The sequence below is a fragment of the Apis cerana genome, linkage group LG16, assembly GCF_029169275.1.
Source record: "Apis cerana isolate GH-2021 linkage group LG16, AcerK_1.0, whole genome shotgun sequence".
Taxonomy (NCBI): Eukaryota; Metazoa; Arthropoda; class Insecta; order Hymenoptera; family Apidae; genus Apis; species Apis cerana.
Window position 1 is genome coordinate 967416 of NC_083867.1, and position 25277 is coordinate 992692.

At 24.4% G+C, this 25277-nt stretch overlaps 1 protein-coding gene and 2 long non-coding RNA genes across 3 annotated transcripts in view; 1 reads left to right on the plus strand and 2 right to left on the minus strand.

Annotated features, from left to right (window-relative positions):
- Positions 1 to 22329, minus strand: part of LOC107993677 (roundabout homolog 2) — a 49336-nt gene extending 27007 nt beyond the window's left edge. Inside the window, exons 1-2 of the mRNA XM_062086243.1 lie at positions 21029 to 22329; positions 12391 to 12699 (exon numbers count right to left, since the gene is read on the minus strand). Of these exons, the coding sequence (XP_061942227.1) occupies positions 12391 to 12699; positions 21029 to 21089 (370 nt within the window). The 5' untranslated portion in view covers positions 21090 to 22329. The remainder of the gene's footprint in view (positions 1 to 12390; positions 12700 to 21028) is intronic.
- LOC133667454 (uncharacterized) lies at positions 14288 to 17199 on the minus strand. Its single transcript, XR_009832989.1, has 2 exons — positions 14637 to 17199; positions 14288 to 14551 (listed from the first exon to the last, which is right to left on the minus strand). It is a non-coding gene; the product is annotated as an uncharacterized LOC133667454 (long non-coding RNA).
- Positions 22330 to 22440: 111 nt separating the features above from the next.
- LOC133667455 (uncharacterized) lies at positions 22441 to 24024 on the plus strand. The gene is made up of 2 exons (XR_009832990.1): positions 22441 to 23031; positions 23952 to 24024. It is a non-coding gene; the product is annotated as an uncharacterized LOC133667455 (long non-coding RNA).
- The last annotated feature ends 1253 nt before the right edge of the window (positions 24025 to 25277 follow it).

A 25277-nucleotide genomic window follows, 5' to 3' on the forward strand; every position in this document is an offset into this window, starting at 1 on the left:
GTTAAATCTTTCATTATTTCTACGTAAAGGGTATATTCTTATTTCTACATAGATATATTCTTTGCATCCTCATTCTCCGACGTATGATATTATTCTTGGAGTGCATTTTCTTATATTCTCATGACCTTCCAGCTAAGACTTACACTGTACTGCAAGTTATGGAAGAATGGGAACGGAAGTTAGTTTACCATAAGCACAATGCTAGAAAAAAGTCTTGAATCTTTTGAATGTAATATGAACAAAAGACAGACTTGAATCTTGTCACGTACAATCAATGGATTAATGTTTGAATATGTACCATACCTATATATGAATGTAATCGATAAAGACATACTTTCCCCGTCTCGTTCTCTCTTTTTCTATATTAATGGATGTAATTGGATAGCAGGTAATTTCATGTGTAAAAATAAATCGGAAAAATGACATTTTTTTCGTTTCAACCTTCGTTTTCGAGAAAAATTCTAATTGAAAACGTGTCAAACGTCGGAGAATATGACTAATTCCCGATTGAATAGGAATGGATTATCGATAAAAGCTCATTTTACGAAAATGAATGCGAAATTAAAAAATGTATAATAAAATATTTTCATTCAAATTTTTTGAAATTGAAAAAAAATAATCCGATATTCGGATACTCGATGAATTTTTAAATTCATTTAATTAATCGAAAATTAGTTTTTTATTAAAATTAAAAATTTTATTCTATATTTTTTATTTATCTTCATACATTAGAATAATATTTTACCAACATTTAGTCGAGAATTGATTAAATTTTCTTAAATTTAACTTATAATTTGACAGGAAAAATATATAATACTTTGTATAAGTCTTTAAATATAAAGTTTTTTATTTTAATATTTATTTAAATATTTAAATAAAAAGTTTTCTTTTTTGCTATTTAAGAAGAAATTCGATCACAAGAATTAAGTTTTCATTATAATATCTAATTTCATATAATATGTAATATATACATTATATTTTACATTTATTTCATGTATATATACTTTCGTATTCGTGGTATCAATGTTTTTTAATTTTTCTATGGTCCACTTTTAAAAAATTCAAATTGAAAATAGTGATTCTTTTTTGTGTAAATTAAGAAAAATTAACACAATCTCATCATTGCAAAATATCATCAAATCCTCTCTTATTCAAGTTAAATAGAGAGGATTATTTTTATAAAATATTACAATCTAATTGTATTAGAACTATAATAAATGTTAAATATCATTTTTCGAACTAATCTGTGATCTCTTTATTGCTATTTAAAAGTTCCACAAGATGGAAGCTACTATACAGAAGAATCTTTGTTGAAAACAAAAAAATTTCGCGTACAATATGTAGAATCAAAAATTAATATTCATCATGTGTAAAGTGATATTGGTTTCTGAGGAGGAATTAAAGTGTTACATGTACACATGTGACAAATTTATTAATAGGTAATAAAAAGACGAGCAATCAATAATCAATTAATTAATCTTTCAAAGGGAAAGAAAAAGAATGAATTAAGATAAATGTGGAAGAATTGTATATGAAAATAATGTACGATTGATTGAATATTTTATAGAAATAAAGAGAAAAATAATATATAATATTTATAATAAAGTTATTCAAATTGAATGTCATATTTTTGATAAAACACAAATTATTTGGGATATTTTAGTTTCTCTATTTTAATATAAAATTTATTTATAGAACACAAATAATTCAAGTAATTTTTTAGACTTTTTTCACAAGAAGACTTTTTTCTCGATTCGTTATATTTAATTTTTCATATTATATTTTCGCGTAATAATGATTTCATTAATAGTGAAATATTGTTTTTCAACTTGTTTTTTCGGATTATTGATATAAAAATAAAAGCACAACATGCTATAAATCTATCAAAAGAAAGAAATAATAAAAAATTAAATAAATGCCTAATTTTATAAAAAAATGATTATAGTTAAGATCAACAATTTACAATTTAAATTTGTAAAATTTTTTAAAAATTTAATAATTCAAAATCGATTACGAAACAAGTTAAAAAAATAATATTATAATATCCATTATTAACGAAACAGAATCATCTTTATGTGAGAATGGCAAATTAAGTAAAATGAGTCGAGCTTGTGAAAAAAGGTTGAGAACGATATTATTTTATTATAATTAATGTCATAAAATTGACTTTATATTAAAATAAAGAAAACTGAAATATTTTAAATAGTTTGTCTTTTATTTCAATTTAAAAATGTAGCATTCAAATGGATCTGATAAAAATATATATTTTTTATGTAATAATAATTTGTTTTACTAATTGAAATACGAATACTTGTACATATTACATACATTATATGTTATATAACGACTGTAAGTTAGGTTATTAATTCGATTTTAATTATAAAAGTATTATAAAATTTTTTAGATTTTAGTATACCGTTTATAGTAATATTTTTGTTTATTAAATAATTTAAAACTTAAAATTAACTTATTAATCATTATTATAAATTTTTTTTACATATTTTATTATAACAATGCAAATTATAAATTATATTTTAACATTGAGTTTGAATAGTTTTCGTTAAACAAGGCTAAAATTTAATGTAAAAATTGATTATATTAAAAGAAATTTCGAAAAGAGTATATTAAAAGAACAGATCAATTTATCATAAGGAAAATCTGTAAGGATTACATAAAAAATTAAATATAGATATGTAAAATAAAAGGATAGATTATAATCAATATTGAAATAATTGAAATAATAATTGATGTATATAAATAATTAACTATAATAAATAATTTTTATAAATCATTACTTAATTGTAAAATAATAAAATTATATAATAATTAATTATAATAATGATAATAATAATGTTACAAAATGTATTGAATCTAATTTTCATTATTTTTCAATAAAATAGTAAAGTACTTTATTATTTCAGAAATCTAATTAAGAATTTTATTATTTCGTTTACTAAATTAATATATTATGTATATAATTCGTATTAGATTTTATTAATTAATTTATAATATTTATTTATGAATTTTTATAATTTAATTGTGCAATATTAATAATATTGAAAGATATTATATCTAATAAAATTAAGCAATTAAAATAAAACGATTATAACTTTAAAAAAAAGTAATTCTATTCCAAAGCAAATATTTTTAATAACATATTACTACATTATTGCAATTCAGTTGAAATATTTTTCTTTATTCATTATATTCATCAAATTTTATTCTAATTTTTTATTTCGTATAATTGAAAAATTCTTTCTTTTACATTGAAAAAGTGAAAATCGTTCAAGAATGTTTAAAAAATAAAACGTACGTGCAAATTAATACTGAATCTTTTCAATAAAATATAAAAATATATATTTCAATAAAATATATACAATCAAAATTTTTTAATTATAGTAAAGCAATAATTAATTTACTCAAAAGATAATTAAGAAATCATTGAATAATTTATAAATCATTGATTTTTAACATTTTATATTTTTTTATAAAAAAGACGCAAATATGTTATGTATATCGTTTATAAATATCTTTCTTTTTGTTTGATTTGTAACATTAATAATATACAAAATATGAATTGATTAGAATTATTCATTATCTTTTTGTAAAATTCTTCTTATAAATTAGAAATAGAAATTATTTATTATAAAAATAATATTTAAGTATATTAAAATTAAAATATGTGATTTATTGATGTATATCTGTTCATATATGTATACATATATTTATATTATTAAAAAATTTATTATATTGGAAAAATTTAAAAAGATATTTTTTTTAGTTTAAGTTTATAGAATATCTCATTTTAGTTTTGAAACGCATATTGTAACATTTTGCAAATTATATATCCCTTAGAAAATGAATCAAATAAAGTTTATTGTTTTAAAAGGAATATACTATACATATATATACATAAATTATTATATATGTATATATATTTTAGGTGAATATATGAAGATTTTATGTTTTTTCAATCAAATTATGCTTTTAATGTTTTAAAATTTCAAAATTCATCAAACTCATTGTTTCTCTAAAAATTTTATTCGTTATGTTTTATAATTAAATTGAATTATTTTTTATTGAAAAAAAATTAAATTATTTATGTCAAAAAATTAATTAATTGATTTAATTGATATTTTAATTTAAATTGTGAAACTCGATATGATAAAATATAAGAATCACGCGATTATTCTTCGATTTATGCTTTTCTTGTCTTTCACATAAATTTTACGAATTTTAAATTAAAATAAATTTTTAAATAATGATTTTTTAGTATAAAAAACTTATACTTTTTTGTAGGAATTTAAATTTCGTAGGAAATATTAAAAATTATATGATTTCATTTAAAAAAACAAAGGTCAATTTTGAAATCTCGGAAGCACGTCCATTTAAAGAAGATTTGTGACCATTATAATATTTCTCTCTTCAATGTAAATTTTATTCGAAACATTTTTGAAACGACCTATATTTTTGAAAAATAATTGCTTCCGGAGATTAAAATAGATACGTTATGATGAGTATATTATGATGAGTATAAATAAAATTAATAAATTGAAAGATTTCAGGAAATACATTTTCTCAAACAATAAAAGAGTTTCTTTGTTATTATGTAATATTATGTAAATTTAATACTTGCAACTTAATTTTATGATGTCACATTATTCATCCATGCATAGATTTAATAATCATATGTAACATAAAAATACTGAAAATTTTTTTATGTAGATAATTTACAATTTAAAATACATTTTTTAAAAAAATAGATATGAATCCGGATATTTTTCAACGGGATATAAAGCAGTGTATATTAATTATGTTAATTAAAATATTCTATTATTTATTATTTTTTTAATTTTTAAGATATATTTAAATATTTGAAATATTTCTATATCCTCTTTAATTTTTATATAAAGATATAAATTGTCTATAAATATCTATGATAACAAATATTGTTATAAATAATAATGTTAAAAAAATAATAATAGTAGTTTTAAATAAAGTTAAAAAGTTTTATATATTTTTTAGAAGTTTAGAATAAGACTTAATTTATTTTTTCTAATAAATACAACAAAACAATAATAAACTTTTTAATTTTTTTATATATCTGAAGAAACATATTGATATGCTAATTTCACGTATTAAAATGAAGATATCAATATATTATACTGCATTTATTAATTAAAATCTCTTATCTATTTTATTATAATTTTTAAAAAAATTTTAATAAATTTTTTATAAAGTTTTATATAAAGTTTCGAATTTTGTGAATTAAATAATTTTAATGTAGAAAATACATTAAGAGGAATATTTTTAGAATTAATTTATAATTAACTAAAAATATATATATTAGATTTAATAATTATTTATAACTGTATAATAACATATTTATTTATATAATTGAAACAATATATAAATAATATAAAAACATAAATTTGTCTCCATCTGATATTATACAAATTTTTTATTGGATTGTTGTGAATGAAATGATCAATATCTTAATAAAACTTTTGAAACAGTAAAATAATCAAAATTTCATTCAAATTCAATACATCTTTATCAAGTTATTATCATCATATTATTATAATTACAATTAATATTACACAATTAATTAATTATTATATTCCTATGATCATTATTGCAATTAAAATATTATATTGATTGTTATTATTCCTTGATTTATTTTTTGCGTTAATATTGATAATTTAGATTTTTCTTATTAATAATAGATTATTTTTTCCTTTAATTATGTTATGTTTGAAAATTGTATGAAAAGAAATTTTTTTTTTTAAGAAATCGTTCAAATTTAACGTTGAAACATAGTTTATAATAAATAATTTGCTTTTTTGTAATGAAACAATTAATAAATTGATTATTATTCAAATTATAGAAATATATAATTTCAAATTTTAAATTAACAAATTTTTAATTATATATAACTATATACTTTATTAAAATTATACATATTTATAAAATTAAATATTTTATTTTTATGTTTTCATACAACAAATTAATAAAAATATTCAAGACAATTATAATATATGAAATATTATATAAGACAAACACTATTTCAGATTTTTCCTTCCAAACTTTGCCACTGCATTATATTGTACTACTTCACTGTATATAAGAACGAAATTAAAATGTCATTCGACAAAAACTCCATAAATATTTTACAGTGTAGTTATATACTATAAAAAGTTATAACAAAATCGTGAAGAGTAGTGTAAACTCTCATCTATATTATATCTTTATGGATATATTGTAATTATCAACAGAGAATATGAATATTATACATATCTCGATGAGCGGAGAAAAATAATATTTTTCATATTTCACACATATTACATCTTTACATTTTTACAATTTAAAACCACTCATATTATTTGGTTATTACATGACATTTTACCCATGCAAACTGCACACCGTGCACAAATCTAAACCGAAATATCTGGGACACCCTGTATGAAACTAGACCAAACTAATCAATTTTCTTGCCTCCCGTGAAACTTAATTTTCGTCGTACACGTGATACATTCGAACGAAGTGATATCGATGTGTGTACGTGTAAAGTGACTATCCGTTGGCTTTTCGACTTTGGAAAAACCGGAGTAAGCGGAAAACGTTTATCGTGCCGGTACTTGGTATCAACGAATCCGTCGATATAGAACGTTGTCCTCCGTTGGGATTAAAAGCTGTAACACCTCCCCGCTCTCCGCCCCATACCTCTCCCTTCACCGTTCCCTTTTTCTATCCCAACCATCTCCCCCCTCCCCCCTCGCCCCATATCTTTCTCGTTCTCTACACTCGCCTCTTACTCCCTTTTGCTCTTCCAACCCTCCGGCTCTCATTTTCTTCTCCTCTTTTCCCCTAAAAGCCGCGCGAAGTAACCCTGGCACGGCACAGCGGTACTATGCCGTCCGGCTAATCGATACGCGGTGGATGGAGCGAACGAGGGACCCCGAATGGGGTCCCCCGGACAGCAGAGGGTTGCAAGCAAACGATGGATAGGTGTTATTTCGCCGAGGCGAGAGAGTCGAGGAAAGAAACGGGGAAAAAAAAAAAAAAAAACTGGAAATCGATCGAACACTTCTTGACCGGCTTATCTGACCGGCCGAGTTGACATTAGCTCGGTAAACAAGTTCGGTAAATCGATCAGGTATCGATTCGAGTTTCAATCGGAGGAATTTATTCCCGTGCAAATAACGTGTATGTCATCCTTCATTGATACGAACCAATGTCCTTTAAAGATATTCGTCATACATTCCACGATAGACGTTTAATAATATCGAGTGTTAACGTATATTCGTTAGGATATTTTTGAAGGGTTGATTCCAAGGACACACACAAAAATAAATATATTGAGTAATTTATTTATTTAAATTGTTAAGTTATAAGCGGTTAAAGCGCAGCTCGAAGTTGCGAGAATATGAGAAACGATATGAGAATCGTCGAAAAAAATTAGAATATATTTTGGAAAACTGATTTTAAATTAAAGTTGGTACATAAAAATGTCGATCGAGGCTTATTTAGTTGTAAGTTATTAAGTAAGTTTATGTTAGACGAATCAAAACAAAAATAGGACGAAACGATTATGTAATAGAAATAGAACAGTCTCTATGTTTCACTTTGATTAATGTAAACTTTATTCATTCTTCAATTTTTCATTCTTTAGAATTAAATATGTTATATTGGATATATCATATTTCCTCCAAAGAATTTGAATGTATTAATAGCTTGTACGTATGGTGATTCCTTTTTTTTCTTTTCCTTTTATTATTTTATCGTTCTGGTAAGTATCAAAATAGATAAAGCAATCAAAATTGATAATAAAAATGAATAAAATAATCGTATTATCAAGATTGGAATCTTCAATATTCTTTTCACATGCGTCTACATGTTATTTTTATCTTTTTTTCTATCTACTTCCTATTCTCCTTTTCTAATTTTTTTTTTTTTTTACTCTTTTTTTCTTTTTTTTGGATCTCGACCAGTTTATTTCGGTGCGAGTCGATTCAACAGTGTACTCGCAGCACAAAGCCTTATTCATAGTCGTCGGCCATAACTGTCGGCCGTTTGCGACTACGGCCATTGCTATCGCCATCTTTACCAGCCTCGAATATCAGGTTCATGCGACAAAACTTAATAATAAATAGCAAAATAAAGAATACTCGAATATATTCTCTAATAAAAGTTCTCTGATAAAATTAACAAGACGAGTGTAAATAACGAAGCACGTTCTCCGAGAGAATCATATTATAAAATTTAACACGATGAAATAGATATAATATGATCGTAATTTATATTGTCTTTCTATTAGTTTATCACGTTGACATGAAGGAAAAAAAAGTGCGAGAGATAAAAATGCATTATACTATCTACTATCTCTCTATATAGTATATAGAAGGAGACTTAATATATACATATAATATATAGATCTAATTAATTAAAAATCAATAATAAGATAAATAAAACTGATTTTAAATCAATAAAATACAAGTGCAGTAATTTTGGATAAATACGTAATACATATGTTATACGATACGATAGAAAATCATTAACAACGCGATTAAGAATTCGTTTCGGCAATTAGGCGAGATTAAAGAAAATCGAGAAAGATGAGATATCCGTTCCATTAAAAAAATCACGTACATATGAACACATGTATCGTATGCAGCACACTACCACCTCATGACAAGCTATGCTGCATCACGTCGCACAACACAGAACCCTGTTGGCCGAGCATACGCTCGGTGTAGATACAGCTCCGTATCGATTTCTATTCTCCTTCTCTTTTCTCCTTCCCCTCCGCTTCTCTCACTCTTTCTTTGCTCGCACGTCTACGTATATGTGCGCGCGCGTGTATATACGTATACCTTGTAATTGCACGTACAATAGCCACGTGAGCATAAGATTATTTTAAATTGTTTATAAAACGTTTTTTAATTATTATTTTCGTTCTCATTTCCATTCTTCTTTCTGCTACCATTTCTTTTTATTTTCCCATTAATTTCTAATCTTTGCTTTTTCTACGATATTACTTAATTACTATGTTATACTTTTTTAAACAAATCTCGTTTCAATTAATTACTTATTTTTATTGCTTATTACTGTAATGTTAATATGTGTGTGTACGCGTGTGTGTGTGTGTATGTGTGTGTGTGTGTGTACGCGTGTGTGTGTGTGTATGTATGCACATGAACCAAACACAGAAGCAATGGTTAATATGAGATTCGATAAATTCATACGTAAGAGGAAGAAAAATAATAAACGTAACAAAATCGCAAGTCGATTCAGCGATCATGATATATCAGTAAGAAGATAGGTTCCATTCGATGTGGTAGGGTTGCTCCTCTCTCTTCCTACCCCCTTCTCCTTTCACCTGAATATCGATTTGCCTTAAACAAACTCGGCTTCGCCCTACGTTTGTTCGAACGTAATCGACTTGCTCTTTATTTCGTACAAATCAAGCCTACTTTAATTTCTTCGTGTTACGTACACAAACATCTATAATAATATGTGTTTATGTAGATGTATTTGTGACATACCGATGTATACACAACATACGTTTTTCTTGTCGGAAAATATTGAAACGATTCAATCATTGATTGATTATTCGAAAGGAAATAATAAAGATCAAATTATATTATATCACATATATTATTCATAATTATCTATTATACAAGATAAAACAAAGGAAATGATTTTATATAAAAATAAAAATAAATTAAAAAAAAGAACAATATTCTTTTCTTTTATCGAGTAAAGCATTTTTTAAAACTTTAATAAATTAATATAAATGTAATAAGTTAATTCCTGATTAAATATGAACGAACTATCGATTGGAGATTATTCTATATATGAAAATAATTCAAAAGTGATAAGTAATAGAATAAAATATTATTGTTTGAATCTTTATTTTTTAAAACATTGAAATTGAAAAAAAATATATATATATAAAATCAATAAATTGTACAATCGACGAATATTCAAATTTGATTTTCTTGAAAATTTTCAAATAAAAAAAATTTTATATTTTTTACTCTTCATATTTAGATTAATCTATTATTAATAATTCAATCATATTCGATTGAGAATTAATCAATTTTATTTATATTTGAAAAGATTTCAAATTTTAAATTTAATGGAAAATGAAGTTTTAAACAATAAAATTTACTCTTCTTTCTTTGCCTTATTTTTACACTGTTTACAGAATCACTTTTTGTTTAGTTATATTACCAATTATATTACGTTATATATAGATTTTTTAAAAAATTTATTATGTAAATGATGTAAATTTATTTTTTTATCTAGATTTTTAAGAATTTATATTTCTATTATTTCAAAAATATTTTATATTTATAAATTTATTTCTATGAATATGATTTTGTTTATAAATAAAAATAAAAAATATTATTAGTCAATTTTATTATTTATTTATTATTATTAATATATTTATATTTTTTTTATTTTCTAAATTTATTCAATCTAAAAATCGATTAGATTTTTATTTTACATTCACAGTTTTATTACTTAATTTTAATTATAATTATATTCTGTTAGATTTTCAAGAATGATTTTCTTCATCATTTTCAAAATTATGAACATCATTTAAAAGTAAAATTTTAATTAATCAAAACATATGGAATTCCATTATATTTTGAAATATAATTCCATTTAAATCTTTCAGAAAATATATTTCTAAAATTGTAAGTTGTTTTAAAAAATATTTCAAATAGAATTTTCACTGTCTCAAAAGGAATTTACACTGTTTCAATTGGTCTCAAAAGATCTCACGAAGGTCAAGTCTTTTCTAGATAGACGTACTTTACAGATACTTCACTTCTTTGTTTTTTGAAACGGAATTAAGTAATTTTTAATGCACTCGATCGATTTTTATAGAAAAAATTTTTGTAAAATTTGAAAATGAAGAAATGAATAAGACATGAATGATATATAATTTCGTGCTTTTCTTATCTTATCTCTTATATGATAAGTTTTATAAAGTTCAAGATAAAAATAATTTATTTGTAATCTTTATTTATCTCTATTTAAACTAATGATTTTACAAAATTTTTTGCAGGAAATAAGGAATTACATGTATCGACTAGCACAATATAATCCATTTAAAAAAATAAAAATCGTCTCGAAATCTTTAAAATAAAATAAAATATATTTACTCGAAATAAATTTATGATTATCTTAAAATATTTGCTTCAAAACAGTTATATTAAGTTTTATTTAAAACATTTTTTTTAAAGCAATCTATAGTTTAAAAAAATAATTGTGTTTTTAGATTAAAAATGAAATATTTTATATAAACTATAAATTATATACATTATTTGTTTTTTCAATTTTTTTTAAATATAAACTTATATCATATTCATATATATATAATTCATATATGTACTCATGAAATTATTCGAATGTTATATAAATAAAAAATAGTAAATAATAAATAATAAAATACGTTAGACTTAAGTTTTGAAAATAGTAAATTAAAATAATGTTAGGATTATATATGCAAATATTCTCTTAATTTTTTCGAGATTAACAGTACAATATATTTCAAAATAGTTTTTATTGTGGAATTATTAGTATAATTGAAGATTTTAATGTAAAAACTATATGAATCTAGATTTTAAAGATTTCATAGAAAATTATATAAAACTGAATTAAATTCTGGACATGATCGATTTTTTTTCCAAAAATAAAATTTAAAAGATGGATTCAAAGTCAATCTATTTTATTCTTTTTAATTGTTTTCAATATATACAATCTTCTTTTAATAATTCATTATTTCCAAAAGTTGTATAATTGTCTAATTAATCAACAACATATAAAAATATATAACAACAAGTATAATTTTATTAAAAAATAGATTTGTATCAAGTTTTTCAATTTTTCTAATATTATTGACACGATGGCTTGTTGGAACAAAAATTCCATTAAAAATGAATTTTGAAAATTAAAATCTATTATTTCTTTAATTGTAATTAAATATTGTATTTTTATTAGAAAAGTTAATAAAAGAGAAAAAAATTAATAAATTAAAAAATTAAAAGAAAATTTCATCTTAAAAGACTTAAATCAATGTTTTTTTCATTTTCTAAAATATTATTTTTTAATAATGTAATGTATACAAATATGCTATTTTAAAAAATATTGAAAGAATGCGAGAGTTTCACTTTCTTAAAAAGATTTTCAAAAAAAATTTACGTCGTACAAAATCCATTATACTCTACATATTTATTACAAATTTTTATTAAAGTTACGATTTTCGGATTAAACAAATTTTCTCGTAAGATAATATAAGAAATTTTCGCGAGCTACTGCGCGAAAATATAGCTGCCGCGAAAAGCGAAACAAACAGAAGAGAATGAAAAGACTTACCTGCAACAGTTAGGGTTGCGTTTCGACTTGGAACGGAGCCTGCTTGATTTCTCGCGACGCACCAATAAACTCCTCCGTCCTGCTCCTTTTTCCCGTGCATTACTCTTAGGAAAAATAGAGACCCCGTAGGAAGAAGAACACGATGAGATTTTGCATCTCCCGGTGATGTTTGAACCAGTTCACCGTCCTTATACCATTCAATCACGGGTTGAGGTTTACCTTCCGCCTTGCAATTCAATGTTACCGGTTCATTCTTGGCCACGATTATATCCGAAGGATGTTCCGTTATACGCGGTGATCTCAATTGCCCTGAAACCAGAATTTCGATTCGCATTAAAGGTAATCGAAATAAGAGAGAGAGAGAGAGAGAGAGAGAGAGAGAGAGAGAGAGAGAGAGAATATCAATTCTACGTTCGATCTTATTGTATTTTCTATTCATCATATCACTCGAAACAAAAATCTTCTTTTCTTTCTTTTTCTGGGGTATTAGATCGATGGTGGTTCTCAATCTGTAGGACAAAGCTCTCTAGAGGTCGCTTCACGCGTCGATGATTTGTGAAGAAAAATCGGCTGTTGTCAATTGTCGTATTTAGATAATGATATTTAATATTTATTTATTCTGATATAATTGCGTTATTATACTTTACAGCAGCGATTTCTAGGAGGCGCTGTGATGTTAACCCCAACAATTATGAATCACATTCCTCTTACCAAGTGTTTTGTCATAGAAAGCGTTGTCATATTTGTCATATTTTATTAATATTAACTTTTAGCACTTATTCTTCTCATTATAATATATAAATTGCAATATTCTATAGCAGTGGTTTTCAACTTATAACGCCAAGTGTTTTCTAGAGGGCGCTAATATGTGACGTTAGACAATAACTTTCAATACTTGTTTACTTTCACATAATCGCATATTCCATGTGTATATCTTTTTACCAATTAATTTAATTAAGTATTTCTAACGCTAATTTTTCAAATTTTCCTCCTCTTATATGAGGAACTAGTATTTGAAGATAGGAAAAGAAGGTTCTAACCAGAAGAAAAGACTGTAAAACATTATAGTAGATTGTACTTGTATTCATGTTACATGTATCTTGGTATATACCTCATATACACAGTTACAAACGTGCGCTTATTTAGGTCGGTTGTAATTCGACAACGTATAACATAGCTTCTAAATTGTTGGTTGCACGATGAAGATAGATACGCTTATGTTACCTGCTTCAGACTCCATACTGGAACGAAGCTATTTCAACTATCCCGATATCGCTAGAGGGATTCTAAAATATTCTTGGAACGTACAGATACGACCTATAGACCATGAGTACATCTACAATCGGTTCGCGCAGTCTGCAAATTCTACTCGAACATGAACGTCTGAGGCGGAACTACTTGAGAAACATTTCACATCTGTTAGAACATTCATTCAAATTCCAAGATATATGAACATCTTGTCAATTAACTAATTTTCATCTTTAAAAAGTCTGTTCTTTTAAAGCTCTTTTTGGTTGTTAGTAATTGTGTATATATGTACATATATGTACATATTTGTATATTGAAGTATATTGGAGTGAAATTGGAAAATATATAATATGAAAGAACATGATCGTGATGCTTCATATAATATGCTTGTATGTATATCTATGTATAATATTAATACATAATATATAATACATAAATACATAAGAAGATGGATATATTAATTATATGTATTGAAAGAATCTTTCAGATAAAAAAATTTTCTTAAGTATTATATATCAGTGTTTCTCAATCTTTTTAGCTTTGCAATACATTTTAAAATAGTTAATTAATTTATTATACTAATATATCATAATTATTTATTTAAAATTATTTATTATTTTTATTTATTTAAAATGATAACACATTTTGATATTTTTTACAATTTATTATTTGTTTAAATAAATTCTTTTTAGAAATATCTTTAAAAATAAAAATAGTTATAATATTAATGTTATATATTTTAAATATAATAGTAATTTTATATCATTATATTACTTATAAATATTAATAAATATGTATTATATATTTATATATAAAAATATATATAGAATACATAAAATTTTAATAGATATATAATTGTATGTTTTGACTTTCTTTTAAACTGCTGTATGTTATATATCATTTTTGGTTATATCTGAAAATCATATATATGAAAAAATATAAACATAAATTTAAGAATAAATTTAAGTAATAAAAAAAATAACAAATTTGATTCTCACACAATGATTCGTTTTTCTTGTTTCGGCATATACTTTTACAATATCTTAATCTTTATCGCGCTCCATAAATGTCTTTCACAGTGTACGTTTGTATATGTAGCGAAACGTATATGCGCGTACACACGTTCGCGCATTTTTCTTTTGTCCTCTCGCCTCAGTATTCGGAAACAATAGACATTGTGGCTAAATTAAAATCGCCTCCGGAGTTTTCATATTTCGCTGTTGAACAGAGTCGTGAGCGCACGTGAACGAACTCCCAGTTCTTGCGCCCAGTAGGCCCGAGGCATCTCGTTTCATTTCAGTCCTAACCTTCTCCGAATCAAGCTATCTCAGCAACCTGCCTTGCCAACCCACTGTCACTCTTATTTCTTTTGTATTTTATCATATCCACTTCTCTGCTTCTCCGTTTCTCCTCATTTTTTCGTTTCTCCTCATTTTATTATTATTTCTTCTCGCGTTTCTCCACTTCTCTTTCTTCTTTTCTATATTACGATCTCCCTGGCTTCGAGCAATTAGGTTAAGTAAGTAGTCCCGTTCAAGTTTCCATCGTCGTTAAATTATGTGCCATAAAACAATAAACATAAATCAAGAAACGAGATATGAACTCGCGTGATACAATTGTCGATGATATTTTTATATGGATTATATCGATCTTAAATAATCATATATTCGACTTTTTATTGATTTAAATGATTTAAATGACGTGATATTTCTACGCGTATAGATTATAGATATACGATTAATATTATACCTAAAGGTGCGTGTACATTTGACAGTAAAACTTTCAAGGCAAATTCTCCAGAGTATTTCTCGTAAACAGCCGATATTAATTTTCACTATCTGACAGTAACTTTATTATTAGATGGTCACTTTCAACGCAATGTCCACTTGCGTTGAGGAATACTCTTGAGAACAACTTCTGATAGTTTTACTCTCAAATGTATTCGTGGCCCAACAATTTGAAACAGACTCTCGTGAATATTAATTTCAACAACGGCTAAATAAACAATAATATATAGATTATGAAGAGAATATAGAGAGATTAAGGCACGGTGTTCTCGCACACACGATGACTTGGCTTATGGCTTCACGACTGCAATGTGAGTATTGATTTGCCGCTGTTGCGCTTCACCTCTCTCTCGGTTCTACTCGTTCCCTCGTCTTCAGAAGGCCCCGCCAGCTGTGCTCTGCTTCTTGTCGTTTTCCCCCATTGTGGATTTCCCTTCCTTCGCATTTCGTTTCGTTTCTTATGTAAATCGTTTATCCTCTCCTTATACCTTACACTTACATTATACTTATACCATATGTATTTACTTACACGATGATTAACGTTTTACTCTACTTTCTCCTTCTCGCCACTCGTCTATATCTTCTGTTTTCTTTTTCTCCTCTCTTATGTTTACCTTCATTTCCACCCTCGTCAACTGAACATTCCTTCCCTCGACGTTTTTCTTGTTCCTTCCCCCCTCTTCTTTCGCTTCCTTTTTTCATTGTGGATACTGCTGTACTGATGTGTGGATACCGCTATTAATTATCATCTTGTCTCGTTCTTCTTTCATTCTTTCTAATTCATTTCGATTTAACTTTTCTTTCGTTATTTTCTTCGAAATTCCTCGCGTATATTTTTAATGCTGTTTAAATTGTCTTTCTTTGAACTTGTTTATAAAAAGGATGGATAAAACGAAATGTGGAATTCGAGAACAAATGGCGTAGATATTATTAAAATTCAGAAAAAAGTGGAAGTGGAATTAGAGACGAACGAAAAAGGACGAGGAAGAAGAACAGAAGATAGGTTGAAAAACACATCGTACGAAGTACCAAAGTGTATTTGGCAAGTCTCCAAAGGTATAAACCGATAAAATATTCGCGAGAAATATCATTTATATATATTTTTGAAACGTTCTTGTATTAACATTTTTGTTATTTGATTATATCTTATTTCACTGATAATTTTTTACAATTAATAAATATATATTCACGAAATCGATAAGTTCAAATTTCCTAAAGTTACCATGCGCGTGTATGCGACCTCGTATGCGAGAGAAAGAGGGATTAAAAGAAAGAGGGAGGGGAAGAAAGAAAGAAAGAAAGAAACAGTTTCATTACTTTCGATCCCTAAGAAGGATATTCTTGTAAGAGGGGAAGGTAGAAGACGAAACGGGAATAACCATTGAATTCCTTGAGACGTGAGGGAAACCTAAGACGCACGGAACCTTCGAAGAGGGTTCGACCGACACACCCTACTCGAGTTCTTTCAGAGCAGGGCTGGCCAAAGTTGTGGAAAAAATAGCAGCTTCCTATTATTCGAAGAGAATCGATGATCGACTTCTATTTCCATTACCGCTAATTTTCTATTCGTTCCTGTTCGTTATGTTCATTTATCAACAATATATCAATTTTATTAACAATTCTGTTCTATATATCAACTTACGTTTATGCGAAAGTGAATAATACTTAAGAAAAACGATTTGATCCGTATTTGTTGCATAAAATATTCTATATAATATTTCGAAATGTATAAAAACTAAAATTTTGTATCATTTCTTTTGTGACGTTAAGAAAAATAAATTAAATTTATATATAAAGCTTTCAAATTTTATTTAAAAAGAATATATGGAAGTTGAAATATTTCAATATATCTTGGAAAATTGAAAAATATTTGATAAATATGTTAATTAAAGAGGAATATGTTATTGGAAAAATCGATACATTCATGAATTGTATATACTAAATACAAAATTATAATTTTTTTACATATTTCTATTTTTTTATTATTAATTGTTATTTATTAACGTTGTAAGCTGTTTAATCCATTTAAGTTACTTGTTTTCAAATTAGTTGTTGATATTCAATTAATAAATATTCAATTAATAAATATTTGTAGCATTTATTATATTATTATGGGAAAAAATTATAGGAAATTTAAATTATTGATAGTATTATTTTTGAAATTGATTAATGCTATCATTGCATATCTTTAATTTTATATTTTTTGTTTTCAATGTTTATGTAATAATAAAATATGTAGATATTTATTTTATAGTTTTATTATCGTTTCATTCATATATATATATATATATATATATATATATATATATATATATATATATATATATATATGTATAAAAGAAATATAAAAGTAATATATTAATAATAACTGCCAAGAAATAAATATTAATAAATTAATAAATATATAATTATAAATATAATAATTATATAAATATATTATAGACATTTAATATGCTAGTTATTATATGCTAATTATTTTTTATATATTTAAAAATAATATATTTTTCTTTAATCTTTATTTAGCATTTGCAAATTAAATAATAATTTTATATTATATTATAGAACAAATCTTAATATTTTATATAATATAAATGTTAAATTTATATATTACATCGCTAAGTTTTCAATTTTATAGGTAATATCCATCAATGTAAAAAAATTAACTTATTTTCGAATTTTTATGTCTTCTATATATATGTTTTAAATATTTTATTAATTTATATTAATATTTTCAACAATTTATATTTGATTCAATATATTTTTACAATTACTATATATTATATATTTAAAGTAATTAAATTATTTTAATTGAAATATTTTAATTTGAATATTTTAAATGAAAATAATAAATGAGAACTAATTTCTTTTTTTCTTATTAATATTTTTGAAAATCAAAAATGAAATATTATATTTTTCTTTATTTACGTATTTTATATTAGACATTAACAACACAATGATTAAAATTGGCTTAAGTATATAAAAATATTTGAAATGAAAGTTTTCAATGTATGCAATCTGAATTTGTATTTTATGTTTAATAATCGATAAACATGTGTCTACATATATTGTATATAAATCTATCTTATATAATATACAATGTACATGATTCTTATTCTTACAATAAAATAGAATTAATTTTAATCATATATAATTACATAATGTACATATAGATATGAAAATACAAATATAATATTCGAATATTTAACGTATTTTTAATTATCATTATTAATTTCCATAGTAAAAATTCATTAGAAGAATTATACGCTCACTCAAAGCAATATCGAAAACTGATATTACGTCAAAGAAAATTAAATCACACACTTTTATACGTAATCTGCTTAATAAAATCAATTTTCACTATATCGCTATAGGTTATTTCGATCAATTACAAAACGCCTACTATATTTTATTTATTCATTCTTTAAACAGCTATTTTTCATCATTTTAAATAATTAAGTAATCACATAATCGATTTTATTAGATTAAATACCCATTGTTATACAGATTTACTTCGAATAGCTAGTCGTTTCTATCCAAGTGTTGTGCATAACCTAATAGTTTCGTTTCACATCGGCTATACTCGGCTATCTTCGCGAGACTTTCCATCCACAAAAATAGACCAACCAATGTCTATCATCCAAGCATGTCTTTTTACTAGAGCACAATCAACGCAAAACCTTTCTTGAACGTATTGCCTATTTATGGTTTTGAACTATATGCATACGTATACATAGGATCTATTCGGTATTAAATAAAATATATTCTTACACATTTTATATTTATTATTTATTACAACTTTTATATTATTTTACATTATTATCAAATTTTGACAAACTTAAAAAGAAATAGTTTTTTTTATTATTTATTTAAATTCATCGTATAAAATATAAAATCTTTCATTCTTTTCTAGTTGTTAAAGAAAAGAAAATTATATATTTATTTGAATACAGGCTTATAAATTCTTTTGAATGTTTTTCGATAAATATATTGTAATAATATAATAACCTTTAATAAAATAAAATAAAATTTTAAAAGAATGAAAAAAAAATAATTATGAAAAATTAATAAAAATTTATTTATTTAATAAAGCATAAAGCATAAAAAATTAGTTATAAGATTACTTATAAGATGCAAAAATAAATAAAAAAATCATATCAATAACATATATATATATCTAATAATACATTTAAAATTATTGAAAGATTTAAGATTTAAGATTTAAGATTTAAGATTTAAGATTTAAGATTTAATTTTAAGATTAAATTTAAATGATTTTATTATATTTCAATATCAAAAATATTACATTTTTATTTGAGGAATACAAAGAAATATAATTTTTTAGATATATACTAGTTTTGAATCTTTCGATAAAATCTAGATCTAATTAATCTGATCAATGGATAATGGATTTACAAAAGATAAAATAAGTTTCGTTTCCCAAAATATAAAAAATCTTATCCAAAATTTTATCATCATTGACTAATACGTATATGCTATAAAGATGCATATCGACTTGTGTATCGATTGCTTATATACTTCTATATCGACAATTATTTAATGTTTACATTATATAAATATTCATCGATTATTCACGACTATTCAATATATTAATTAAATAGAAGAACAAATTAAATTATGATTAAATTTTTTCTTTTCTTTTTATAAAATAATATAATATAAAATATATTAATAATAAGTATAATAATAATAAGTAATATAAAATATATTTCTCGAAAAAAAATATATTTTTTGAGATAAAATTTTTAAGAAAATTTATTAAAATATTTATAAAAAATGTACCTATATATGTAACTATGTACATGTATGTATTAATTGAAATTCAAATTAAATTGATAAAATAATAAAGAAAGAATAATAATAATAATAATAATGTGTTTTACTTAAAATAAGAACATAAATAATAAAAATTGTAATTTTTCATCGATATGTTCAAATAATTTCTATTACATATCTATCTATTAAAAATCAAATTCATTTTCGATTTTTCCATAGCATGACGTTAATAATTTATTATCATTCCAATTTCACGACCTTTGTTTTTAGCATTTATGTAATGAAATCGACTTGAACAAAAGATTTATCCTCGATTTTAATTCTTCAAACATTACCATTTATGTCAGTTTCTGCGCTCATTTGTTATCACATGTCCGAGAACAAGACGTCGTAAAAGAAGAAATACATATCTTTAGTTGAACTCATTTTCAGTAAACTATGAACTTATCGATTCGTTGCATTAAATTACATATAAATACAATTACATATTCATATAAATATTTTATCAATAATTTTTCACATAATACAATTATATTTATTCAATATAATATAAATAAAAAAAAATTTTTTACTTCTTTTTGAATTCGAATTAATGAGTAGAAAAATAAAAAATGTATCTTTATGATAATGTGTCAAATTATTTATCTCACTATGATAATAATATTAACAGATAATAAATAATAAATTATATTTTTTTATTAGCTTAAAAAACGATGAAAATAACGAAACGAGTATTAAAAAAGTGTTAATAGTTTTAGATAAGAGTGATGATAAGAGTGAAGAAGATTAAAAAAAAATATTTAACTTACCATGTACCATAAGGGCGAAAATTGCTGTCGCGAACAAGTTTCTTAGCCACTCGTTGCGCATTTTTCTTTCGAGTACCCAAAGATTCTGGGGAAGGTCGTGAATCACGAACGAAACCCTTTACAATCTTGGAAACTTGATGTTAACGCATGCTGATCAAAATTGGATGCGAAATTACAGACGAATCCGAAACTTGGATAAATAGAATCAAAATCACAAGAAACACGCACTCTCGATGTCGATGAGGTTAAACCGGTAAGAGCGGCCACTCGCGAGAGGATTCTCCTTTCGAGTTTGGAGCACAAAGTAGCTTTCCAGGCGAGAGGCGTATCTTTCGGCGTGACACTCGCGCGCGCCTCATTTCCATGCCATTACACGTTACCACAAAATACGCGTACGTCTGTACGTACAAGGAACGCACACCCACACCCACATTATATCCAATACCCACCCACGCACACGCAGTATATGCCTGTGTGTATTCGTACACAAGTTGTGTATATCACGTATATTCACGATTAATACACGTATATTCGTAGTAACGTGAAATAATGTAACATTAAAGCACTAACCGTCCGGTCGGTCGATCACCAGTAGCCCCATTCTTATCGAACAAAACCGACAATTGCTTTCATACGATGAACTTCTGACATCGCCGAACCACGCGCGCGCGCGCGCGCATGCACACGCAGAGGCGCATACACGTATTAGAAAACGCACATACACGCGTTCGTAAGCACACGTAATACACGAATCACGTAAAAGAAAACGAAATCACGAGTAATGCACTGGATGTCACGTTTTTCTAGTACACTTTCATTCTCTTTCAAAGGGAGATGTAGAGAAAGAAAGGTAAAGATATAAAGGGAAAGAGAGAGAAAGAGAGAAAGAACTATTCTAATTCTTTAATCGATCTGCGCGTCCTCATTGCCACTGATAATACAATCACTGATTTCATGTGTTTTGTATTAGGTATCCATTTGCTTTATCTTGTTTTATTCCCTAATGTTAGCGTATGATCGATTTATTCCGTCTTTTTGAAGAACGGCGTTCCTTTCAAAATCGATCGCTTCGTGACCGACTGTCAAGCTATGCGTCGTTTCTCTATATCTCGAACAATTATCCACACTTGTCATTGTATTTGCCATCTTTAACTTAAAAGGGTTTGCGTTATTTATCAAGAATATGAAAATTATGTGCACAATTATAATAATAAAGTATAAAAATTCAATTTTAAACTAATACACTTCTTTAACAAATGATCAATTCACCGCGACGATCCAGTCACAACTGAGGGTGCAGCAATTCTTTTGGAGCACCACGCGGCACTTCGGCTATTTTCGAGTATTCTCGTTCATTTTCGGAACCGCTTCGGTTCTCGGCCTTTGGTTTCTCAGTTGATGCTTCTCGGGAACAGAATACAGTAGATCCCCTTATAGCTCGGGTTCATATAACACGGATTCTTATAACACGGTGAAAAAATTACAACAATAATTATTCGTACAATATAGTACATATTTTTAACAAAATATAATATCAAGTGTATAAAAGTTGCATTTTAATATTTTAATATGATTTTTAAGAAAGTTTAAAAAATATATATCCTTAAAGCCCACGGTTGAATACACTTTTTTCACTTATATGCTCTTCTTTCTATTTCTATTTTTTTCTTTTTTTCTCTTTACTACGTATATAACACAACGGACAACATAGAAAATGTTTCATGGAAAAAAGTTAACCATCCAACCATGATAAAAAACAATGCATCTCAACCTATAGTGCATCTACCTCGAAATAATTCTATTATTGGTCACAAACAATGAATATGGCAATCAATGTCAATAAAATATATTTCAGAGAAAATATTATTATTCTGATAGAAATTATTATTATTTCTGATATAAATTATCAATTAAACTATATTTAAAGTCAAATATTTTAAATAAATTTAAAAAAAATATTAATATGCATAATTTATATGAATATTATATTATATTATATTTAGGTAAGTTTAATTTTTTAATAGTTTATATGAAATTTGTTTTTTTTAAACTACAATTTCTATCATAAAGAAAAATTTTAAGAACAGAAAATGTATTTTTTTGAAAGAAAAAATTATAATTTTGAATAAATTAAAATCTGATGAGAAAATAACATTGTTAAGAATTTAAAATTAAACGGCAATAATTCGAATAAAATAAAAATAAAAATAAAATAAGAATTAAAATTTCTTTTACATCTTTAAATAAACTTTTACGTATAGAAGACACTTTAATATATAAAATGAAAAAAATGTTTGATATTATGGATAAAAAATTTTTGTTTAAGGAATATGATTTTGAATAGTCATATGATAAAACAAACGGTATTGAAAATTTATCAGTACATAGAAAAGTTAAAATTCGTTTCTCTTAATGAATCATATGAACACAATTTAAAGCCAGTAAAGTTGGTTGAACAGATTTAGGAATTTATTTTTCTTATACAATGTTAAAATTATGGAAGAAAGCGCATCAATCAAAAAAAAAATATCAGTTTCAAAAAAATTTTGTTAATTATCGATAATGCATTAAAATATCAAGAAAATTTGAATCATATTTTTATCACTATCAATTCTATAGTATTAATTGGATCAAACAATAATAAAAATCTTTAATAAGTTTTATTACATAAAATATCCATTTGAACTAACTTTTTAGAAAAAATTAATTGTAATTAAAATATTATCATAATATGCAATTATAGAATGATTTTTCAATTTTAAATTGAAAATTATTTCATCATCACTGAAGGAATTAAAATTTTCAATTTTGAATATTAGAGAGAAATATGGCCTGATTGTTAATAATTTTTAATTAAGAAAATTATTTAACATCCATGATAACAGAAATAAATCATGTAATAAATATTACCTATACTTTATAGATAGAAGATAAAAAAGGGATTTGTTGATAAGACATTGAATGAGAAACGTCATTGAATTAATTGATAATAAGATTTAGATAAACAAAAACAAGTACAAATAGCAGAATCGCCAAGCAATGAAGAAAATTCATTACTGAAATTTTCAATGAATCAGAACAACATTTTATTTTAGAAATATTGAATTTAGAAGAATAATGATCAATCAAGATTCTGACGAATTTAAGAAAAAATTAAAAGATTGTTTAATTTGTGTTGAAGAAAAACAAGATTTGAAAAATAACAATAATAATATTTATAAAAATGCAAAAAAATACATTTCAAAACATTTAAAATAATAGTGACGAAACAAGTTATGAAATAACACAGTCAACGTTTAAAAGAAGGTGTCGGAATTTAATTATGAATAAATGTCAATAAAAATATAACTACTTATTTTATTTCACATAAGACAAATAAAAATTTTTTAATTTTAATATTTGTTTAGAAAAGAAATAAAAAATATTATATCTTTTCATCTTAAATATTTATTTTATATTTTTTATAGATATGTGTTTTTATATATATAAACTATATTTGTATAGTTTAAGTGACTTATATAACATGGTTTCATATAACATGAAACATATCATCCATTATAGAAGAATCTATGTATATTTATACTGTATATATATTATCCTTTATATATGATATACACATAGAAATATAGATATACGAAAAAAATTTATAATTTAATTTTGTATTTATTCAATGCTTTCTGATAAATTTTATCATAATTCCTAAATATTTTTTTACTTACAAATTATATATAACATTATATATAATTATACATAACATTAATCTTTTCCTATATTATGAAAATTATGATATTAATCTTTTAAATTATTAGTTTTTTAATTAATTAATATTATCATATTTAATATTAGTTATTAATAGAAAAAACATATTAAGATGAATGTCTTTGTTTAACTAATCAAAAATTTTATATTGAACATATTTGAATATAATATTTAATATCAGATTTGGGCAAATAGTATTCAAACAAATTATTTGAAAAATAATCATTAAAATAATATGTAATTATTATTTATCTGATTGTTTATTATATGAAATAATAATCATAGTTTATTCGAATATAATTAACAAATAATTTTTCTCTAGATTATTTCGTTATTTGAATTTTGTTTAAAATTTTTCATTTTATTTGATCAATTATTTTTTCGAATAAAATCTTTAATAATTTTTCTAATTTTATCGTCAATTGTCTGAAATACAAATTTTCATATAATGTCTTATGCATATAAATAATATTATTAAAGAACAAGTAGA